At 42.9% G+C, this 9,717-nt stretch overlaps 1 protein-coding gene across 3 annotated transcripts in view; it reads left to right on the top strand.

Moving 5' to 3' along the window:
* The first annotated feature begins 368 nt into the window (after nt 1-368).
* The window catches only part of cdk16 (cyclin dependent kinase 16), a 28,858-nt gene continuing 19,509 nt past the window's right edge, over nt 369-9,717 (top strand). The window contains exons 1-3 of one of the 3 annotated variants that reach the window (XM_031804260.1): nt 369-805; nt 5,709-5,931; nt 9,279-9,455. In XM_031804260.1, the coding sequence (XP_031660120.1) occupies nt 5,811-5,931; nt 9,279-9,455 (298 nt within the window). In that variant the 5' untranslated portion in view covers nt 369-805; nt 5,709-5,810. The remainder of the gene's footprint in view (nt 806-5,708; nt 5,932-9,278; nt 9,456-9,717) is intronic. The other 2 variants (XR_004205312.1, XM_031804261.1) reach the window with 2 other exon arrangements.

Genomic DNA, 9,717 nt, shown 5'->3' with positions numbered 1-9,717 from the left:
CTCATTTGAAACCCTATTTCCTGCGTCTTTTAGCGTTTTTACAGGTCAAAACATAGAAGTTCAGCAGATCTAAACATTTACGTCAATCCCCTATTCACAAAGAACCGTTTTTGCTCGTTCTTACCAGGGGCACATTCAGTTGTCAAACGTTGTCGAACGTTGCAGACATAAATTAAATTAATAGAGCCGACATGAGTCCTTGTTTTACAAGCCATAGAAGCATATTTCTTCTATATATAACGTCTATCTGAATGTTCCAAAACGCTGTGTCCCGATGAACGCGCCCCTGCACTCAATATCCCCTGAGTGGGCCAAGGCAATGGTACAGTCCACAGTCTTAGCTTGTTGAATGGAATTTGGGTCATTCCACTGTAAGCTTTTCCTATTCTATTAGGGTAATATGAGGAATTTATATACATTTTGAATAGCTTCCATTGATAGAGACTTAGTTAAAAATACCCAGACATAACGGAAATAATAAAAACACTGTGGAATGTCACACGACCTGACTTGGGGCTGGTAAGCGAATGCGTAATTAACGGATCTCCACCTCTCCAATCAGCCGGAGTGAGTGACTCCAGAATCTATTCGCAGCTGCTCTACTACCCTCCGCATTTGGAACTGAACAGCTGCTAAAACGTTTGAACAATTTTTCAGAATGCGAATAGGGCATGCTGTCAGACAGGGGCGAACCGGTGCTGTATCTCAACCAGCAGAATAATGGCTGAGGACTATTGGGAGAGCACACTGGCTTTGGGATATTTTTGCTAAGATTACAAGGGCATACGGGATCTCGTGTCCTCGGGTAAGCGACAAAGCAGTCTGTCCTTGTTGCGCAAAACGGTATTTACACCGGGTTGGTTAGCTAGAATACGATTAAAAAAAATGTTTTTGTCAATAGCTACGTTCCGCCGAAAATACTTGATAGCTTGTTGCAGCAACCACTGTTGATGTCAAAAGATCGGTTTACTGTACCTCCCACTTTTAAAGCTCTTCAATTACACGTATTACAATAATTCAACATTGTCTTTGTTGAAGAATAAAACATGTCCAAATGGCATGTCCGTGATCACCGCTTTCTAATCATTCTTAGACTTTGAATCGCTTTCATTCCAATGCATAATCATGCGTAAATGAAACATGTTGCGAGCTAGCTGTAGTTTAGCTAGGAAGGGCCGAGCTGTGCGCAGCCACTGACGCTAGCTTGATAGCTATAGCTAACTAACTAGATCATTTATTAACTTGTTAACGGCGATTACTTTTCTGTCGTGTACCATTGGTTTCTATTGCACACATTAGCTGAATGATTCTTGCATTATAGCTACGAAACCTCATAAAGCTAAACAGCTTAACCAGCTAAAGCTAGGTCACAAATCCTTATTTAGGATATCCCTTCAAAATGAATCGTGCGTACATAATGTGGTGGACGTAACGCTACCGGGTATGTTCCTATCCTGGTCAGCTAGCTATAGTCAGTTTGTTTCGTTTTTGTCAGATGGGAACCCAGCAAACTTAAGGGTCTTTTGGGATGCCATTGGGGAGACCCTCTACACTGTGTGAATAGCTAATTTGCCTGCTTGCATGTAATTTCTAGTGTCTTGCTTGTTTTTGTCATGATTACCCCGGTTACATATGAGCTAAGGATGCACGACTAGCTGCTATGTTGTTGATTAACTGCAGTCACAAACCTCCAGGGTGCTAGTCACCTGCTGTTGACAACCTGGGCATTGCCTTCAAAACGTCATCTTGATGTTGAGCTGTCCCATCAGTACCAGGCGGGCAGGCAGCCCTGTCGGATTCGCATAGGCGGGCAGGCAGCACTGTCTGATTCTCATGGTCACACTGCTCCATGTCAACAAGGTTCATGATGCACCAGTTTTAAAAGTATGTGAACACAGACACATAGGGACAACTAGACCTATCTGAGAGGATGCCAGTGCACCCGGCCAGTTTCTGTGCTCGTGCTGTTTTTTTGTTTTATTTCTACAATTGTAAAGTGAATTTGGGTCCTTGAAAAGCGCTAGATCCCATTTAATTATTATCATAATTATTATTAAGGCTAGGCTTGCCTAAAAAATGATTTCTAAGAATTATTCAGACAGGCACTTTGTTTTATTTTATATTTAGCCTAACTGCACAGGACAAGTTAAGTTTAATGTTTCAAACACAAAGTAAATAGCCTCTTAAAATCAAATACCTTTTTGGAGTGTCTTCATCTAAGATTTCACTTCTAGATTCCCCTGCAATGGATGCCAGAGGAGGAGAACCTTACTCCACTCTCACCATCCAAAGTATTCCAACTATTTCAAATGTTTTCTCTGTGAATCCTTTGTGAAAAATATGACTTAGTTTAGCTAATGGTCAGTCAGTGACATACCCAATAGCCTTTCCAACAACAGTAGAACCACTTTAGATTGTTGAGATAATGATGAAATTCTCAACATACCTCAGGGTCTTAGTATAAACAAAGAAATTCTTACACCAGGGCTATCTAAGCCCCATAAGATTACCCTGTCCGCCCTCCTGCTCACCCCATGCCTCCAAAGTCTACAGCACTAACACAACTGTCACCAGATAGCCTAGAAGTGCCAATTTTCTTCGGATGGACAGCGTTCAGAGTGCATACAGAAGAAGTCCCTTTTTAGGCCAATATGCAATTTAATGGGTCACCAAGCGTCTAGCCTTCAAAAGAGAAGCTTTGGAGCTGAAACTGTTGGGCATCGTCGTGCCAAATTGAGTCATTAGTCACAAGGCAAAAACATGGGCTTCTGGAGGTTTGGCACAACTTTAGTAGTCGGCCCAGTCCTGAATATCTCCCAGATGCTCAAGGGACTAACTGCTATTTTTTTCCATTGGTATTTAGTATTTGCTTTTTCAGTACTATTTGAAAGATAAGTTGAGATGTAGTTTTCAAGGTCATTGAACATGTCTGTTTTCTAGTGGTTTGCTTTATATTGCAATGCAGAGTGAAATCAATACATGTGCTGTGATGCCAGGGGAGAACGACTGCCCCTTATTATTGAAGCCACGGAAGTTTCAGTCCGACCGCGGTTCTGCAGGCATTGTTAGCAGAAAACAAGATTCTCCATTATAGTGAATGAAAAAATGCCAGTCTTTGTGGTCAGTCTTTGTTTAAATATACAGTACCAGTCAAAAGTTTGGACACACCTTCTCATTCAAGGGTCTTTTATTTATTTGTACTATTTTCTACGTTGTAGAATAATAGTGAACACATCACATCTATGAAAGAACACATATGGAATCATGTAGTAACCAAATAAGTGTTAAGCAAATCAACATTTATTTTATATTTGAGAATCTTCAAAGTAGCCACCCTTTGCCTTGCTGACAGCTTTGCACACTCTTGGCATTCTCTCAACCAGCTTCATGAGGTAGTCACCTGGAATGCATTTCAATTCACAGGTGTACCTTGTTAAATGTTAATTTGTGGAATTTCTTTCTTAATGCGTTTGAGCCAATCAGTTGTGTTGTGACAAGGTAGAGGTGGTATACAGAAGACAGCCCTATCTGGTAAAAGACAAGTCCATATTATGGCAAGAACAGCTCAAATAAGCAAAGAGAAACAACCGTCCATCAGAACTTTGAAAGTTTCTTCAAGTGCAGTCGCAAAAACGATTAAGCGCTATGATGAAACAGGCTCTCATGAGGACCGCCACAGGAAAGGAAGACCCAGAATTATCTGCTTCAGAGGATAAGTTAGAGTTAACTGCACCTCAGATTGCAGCCCAAATAAATACTAACAGACACACCTCAATATCAACTGTTCATTGAGACTATGTGAATCAGGTCTTCCTTTCCTGTGATGGTCGAATTGCTGCAAAGAAACCATTACTAAAGGACACCAATAAGAAGAGACTTGCTTGGGCCAAGAAAGACAAGCAATGGACATTAGGCCAGTGGGAATCTGTCCTTTCATCTGATGATTCCAAATTTTATATTTTTGGTTCCAACCGCCGTGTCTTTGTGAGGTGCAGAGTAGGTTAACGGATGATCTCCGCATACGTGGTTCCCACCGTGAAGGAGGAGGTGTGGGGGTGCTTGCTGGTGATACTGTCTGTGATTTATTTACAATTCAAGGCACACTTAACCAGCATGGCTACCACAGCATTCTGCAGCGATACCATCCCTTCTGTTTTGTGCTTAGTGGGACTATCATTTGATTTTCAACACGACAATGACCCAAAACACACCTGGTGCTGCATCCACAATCACCCAACCTCAACCAAATTGGGATGAGTGGGATCGCAGAGTAAAGGAAAAGCTGCAAACAAGTGCTCAGTATATGTGGGAAATCCTTCAAGGCTGTTGGAAAAGCATTCCAGGTGAAGCTGGTGGAGAGAATGCCAAGAGTGCATCAAGGCAAAGGGTGGCTACTTTGAAGAATTTCAAATGCAAAATATTTGTATTTGTCTAACACTTTTTTTTGGTTACGACATGATTCCATGTGTTATTTCATAGTTTGGATGTTTTCACTATTTACAATGTAGAAAATAGTACAAATTACGAAAAACCCTTGAATGAGTAGGTGCCCAAACTTTATAAAACATTTTTTTTAAATGTCAAATTTTACTCCTTTTTCATGGTATCCACTTGTTTTTAGTAGCTACTATCTTGTCTCATCGCTACAACTCCCGTACGGGCTCGGGAGAGACGAAGGTTGAAAGTCATACGTCCTCCGATACACAACCCAACCAAGCCACACTGCTTCTTAACACAGCGCGCATCCAACCCGGAAGCCAGCCGCACCAATGTGTTGGAGGAAACACCGTGCCCCTGGAAACCTTGGTTAGCGTGCACTGCACCCGGCCCACCACAGGAGTCACTGGTACGTGATGAGTCAAGGATATCCCTACCGGCCAAGCCCTCCCTAACCCAGACGACGCTGGGCCAATTGTGTGTCGCCCCACAGACCTCCCGGTCGTGACAGAGCCTGGGTGCGAACCCAGAGTCTCTGGTGGCACAGCTGGCGCTGCAGTACAGCGCCCTTAACCACTGCGCCACCCGGGAGGCCCAGGTGCCCAAACTTTTGACTGGTACTGGAAATATATTTTTAAGACCATCATGGTACCAGTAATTGCTTCTGAAACACCAGATGTATGTCCTTCTTCTGTCACACACAGAAGAAGTTACAAGGATAATTTAGTTGCTAATGGAAGCCTGCAGTACCCTGGTCAGCCTTCAACTTGAGTTACTCAATGAGAGGGGTCAGCATTGAGCTAACCTCAACGTAATGTCCAGGAGTAGCTCAAACTGCGCATGTTGTCTCAATTAATCGTTATCTTAACCGATTTTATTTGGCTTCAATGCGCTATTGAATCTTCACATAGGAAAGAATGGTTTCACGTGATCAATGGCTTTGTCCATTCATATATACAGTCTTTGTGTGATGCCCAGTATAGGCAAAGTCTGAATGATGAGAGCTCCCTTAATAGCAAAAGACTATCATTAGTGCCAAATCCAACCACTGAGTTCTCATCAGTTTTTAATCCAAATGAAGCAGCTTCTCTTCTCGAGGCCTAAACATGTATCTTATTTGACTACTGAGGAGTGAATGACCTGTCATCCTTTGACTGTTGTAGAGGATAATGAATATGATGTGTCAATCTTTGTTAGTAGTTCCCCCTACAGGACAGGTTAACAACTGTTTAACAATGTGTTTGTTTGTTTGTGTCTGTCTGTGCCCTCAGAGAGCTTGAACTGTGGCTACCCCTCCGCCCTCTGCGTCTCGGCCCCCGCCCTCCACGTCTCGCCCCCCACCCTCCGCATCCCGCCCCCCGCTGCCCCCTCTGATGGACCGCATGAGGAAGATCAAGCGGCAGCTGTCCCTCACCCTGAGGGGGGGCAACAGTGGGGATAAGACCAGTGAGACCATCAGCCCTCAGGACACAGCGCACAGTCACAGTGACTCTGGTACAGTGACTGATACAAACCAACACAATGACTCCAGTAGAGACTGACCCATACCAAGTTACCTATACAATACAATGACTCCAGTAGAGGCTGAGCCCTACCAAGTTACCTATACAATACAATGACTCCACTAGAGGCTGACCCCTACCAAGTTACAGTGGGGCAAAAAAGTATTTAGTCAGCCACCAATTGTGCAAGTTCTCCCACTTAAAAAGATGAGAGAGGCCTGTAATTTTTGTCATAGGTACACTTCAACTATGACAGACAAAATGAGAAAAAAAATCCAGAAAATCACATTGTAGGATTTTTAATGAATTTATTTGCAAATTATGGTGGAAAATAAGTATTTGGTCACCTACAAACAAGCAAGATTTCTGGCTCTCACAGACCTGTATCTTCTTCTTTAAGAGGCTCCTCTGTCCTCCACTCGTTACCTGTATTAATGGCACCTGTTTGAACTTGTTATCAGTATAAAAGACACCTGTCCACAACCTCAAACAGTCACACTCCAAACTCCACTATGGCCAAGACCAAAGAGCTGTCAAAGGACACCAGAAACAAAATATTAGACCTGCACCAGGCTGGGAAGACTGAATCTGCAATAGGTAAGGGGCTTGGTTTGAAGAAATCAACTGTGGGAGCAATTATTAGGAAATGGAAGACATACAAGACCACTGATAATCTCCCTCGATCTTGGGCTCCACGCAAGATCTCACCCCGTGGGGTCAAAATGATCACAAGAATGGTGAGCAAAAATCCCAGAACCACACGCGGGGACCTAGTGAATGACCTGCAGAGAGCTGGGACCAAAGTAACAAAGCCTACCATCAGCAAGGGCATTGAAGATGAAACGTGGCTGGGTCTTTCAGCATGACACAATGATCCCAAACACACTGCCCGGGCAATGAAGGAGTGGCTTCCTAAGAAGCTTTTCAAGGTCCTGGAGTTGCCTAGCCAGTCTCCAGATTTCAACCCCATAGGGTTGAAAGTCCGTGTTGCCCAGCAACAGCCCCAAAACATCACTGCTCTAGAGGAGATCTGCATGGAGGAATGGGCCAAAATACCAGCAACAGTGTGTGAAAACCTTGTGAAGACATACAGAAAACGTTTCACCTCTGTCATTGCCAACAAAGGGTATATAACAAAGTATTGAGAAACTTTTGTTATTGACCAAATACTTATTTTCCACCATAATTTGCAAATAAATTCATTAAAAATCCTACAATGTGATTTTCTGGATTTTTACTCTCTCATTTTGTCTGTCATAGTTGAAGTGTACCTATGATGAAAATTACAGGCCTCTCATGTTTTTAAGTGGGAGAACTTGCACAATTGGTGGCTGACTAAATACTATTTTTTTACTAGGCAAGTCAGTTAAGAACAAATTCTTATTTTCAATGACGGCCTAGGAACAGTGAACTGCCTGTTCAGGGGCAGAATGACAGATTTGTACCTTGTCAGCTCTGGGAATTGAACTTGCAACCTTTCGGTTACTAGTCCAACGCTCTAACCACTAGGCTACCCTGCCGCCCCAGTATAGGCTGACCCCTACCAAGTTACCTATACCATATAACTGTAGGATACTTCACCCCTGAATGATTATACTGCAACAACCAATATGGCAGTATCTTTGACCAATTAGGCCTAATTGTCAAAGAAGTAATAACAAGTGAAACTGCAGACAGCTTTGTAGTTCAATGTGCAGAATATTTAGTTTAGTTTGGAACATCTTTATGCTCAAGGCGGGAGTTGTTTTATCCTTCTTTTCATAATGGTGATATGAAAAACCAAAATGGTGCGATGAAAAGCTCTCAAATTTACTGATTCAACTGTTTTCTTACCAGAGACGTAATGTGTCATCTCCAAATGTTTACAACTGTACTCATACATATTTCAATTAGGTCTGCTGTAAAAGGTTACGTTTTCTTTCTTTCTTATACAAGCATGCCACACATGACTGGGTGACCTGAAACCAATGATGACTCAGTATCATTTGTGGGAGTACTGTACATGCAACAGAGTAGTGTCACTCTTGTGCAAAGCTCTGCAGTGCAAACATTACACCCTTTTATGGCTTCTCTGCTACTTGGGATACATGGTTTAGGGTAGTGGTAGGTCTTACCTTACCATCACTCCACAGTGTGTGTTCCTAAATTCAATCTGGAGTGCTTAGAGTGCGCTCGTAAATTCATCAGTTATTCTGCGCTCTGGCACACTCGGACGAGAGTGCTCTGAAATTGGAGTAGATATAGCCAGAGTGAATTTACCAACACACCCACAGATTCACACACAAAATAGGCCATAGCTACACTTTTCCAAATCCTATATGGCTCCACCCTGAAGGATCTGGTGATGATGGGGTGGGTGTTTGTGTGATAACGGTGCTTCTGGTTCCTGCTTGCTATTCTTAATTTAATCCGACGCATGTCTCTTCCAGCATGGCTCTCTGTGTTCTAATACTGGCTGTATTGATGCTGTCTCAGGAGGTTTCAATGAAACAACTTCAGTCTATTCTCCTCAACTTGACTCCCTGGTGGAAAAAAACTTAAGAATTTGTGCAATAAAACCAATCAACATTTTAAATAAAAAAAATCAATTTAAAACTGTTTAGAATGAAAAATTAATTTGGCTTTGTGAAGTAATGAATAAAGTGCTGTTGCGTAATATAATTTACCATCAACTGTGTCCATAAGAGATTATTAGAGGCAGTAAGCATGGGCCACATCTGGCCTGTACAATGCAATGAAACCAGTTCATGCAGCTCAGAAACTTCTCAGTAACCCTGTTACTAATACTGAAGGTTTTCCTTGTCAATTGACCCCATATTTTTTTGTCTTCCAGTGTGTATTAACCTCTTTTGGAAAGTGAATCGCATGCTCTGAAAGATGGACATTTGTACGTGTTTTCCCTGTTCATTTGGTTAATCCTTTAATTTCAAGTTACCGGCTATTTTCTTTCCTTACCTGTTTCTTCTCATCTTAACCACCATTACTCTGTTCTTCTCTACAAAATGTTACTGCCTACTTCTGTAACATTTCCACTTCTCTCCCCAATACTACATCTTCATCCATGACTTTAATTTATTTTTCTGTTTGATTTGTCTCTTCTTTCTTTCTATACCCCTTCCCCCTTTTTGTTGTCCTGTCTTCATCCCAATCATGATCTGTTTCCTCTTTCATTTGCTTTGAACCCCTGTCCCCGATCATACCATGCCCTGCCGTGCCCTGTGTCCCCCGTCCACCTCACAACCACCTGCATTGTCCTTCGTGACTCCCACCCGTACCCCATTCCTCCCTCCTGTGTGTGTCTCCCCTGTGTCTCTGCCTCCCCACCCTTCTCTCTCCCAGAGACCATGTCAGTGCGAGGCAGTGGCACTGGCAGTTTGCGGGGTTCAGTGCGAGGCAGTGGTGGTGGAGGCTCGTTCAGCATGCACTCCCTGCTCCAGTCGTACGGCTCCGCCCTGCGCCGACCACACAGCCTGGGCCGCAGCCTCAGCTCCTATCTCAACCACACCACACGTCTGGGTACAAAACGCTTGGCCCACACAGGGAAGGGGAATGTGTGTGTGTGTGTGTCTGCTCTGGGAGTGTGTTTGTGACCTCTGGCTACAAGTGTGTGAGTGTGTATGTTAAGGGTGTGTTATGACTGGTCATGTTATAGACTTACAGAGCCTTCAGAAAGTATTCACACCCCTTTGACTTATTCCACATTTTCTTGTTTCAGCCTGATTTCAAAATTGACTGAATATATATTTTTTTCTACACACAATACCCCATAATGACATAG

Source organism: Oncorhynchus kisutch, linkage group LG24 (assembly GCF_002021735.2).
Source record: "Oncorhynchus kisutch isolate 150728-3 linkage group LG24, Okis_V2, whole genome shotgun sequence".
NCBI lineage: Eukaryota > Metazoa > Chordata > Actinopteri > Salmoniformes > Salmonidae > Oncorhynchus > Oncorhynchus kisutch.
Note: the sequence above shows the minus strand (reverse complement) of the source record. Positions and strands in the feature narration are given on the sequence as shown.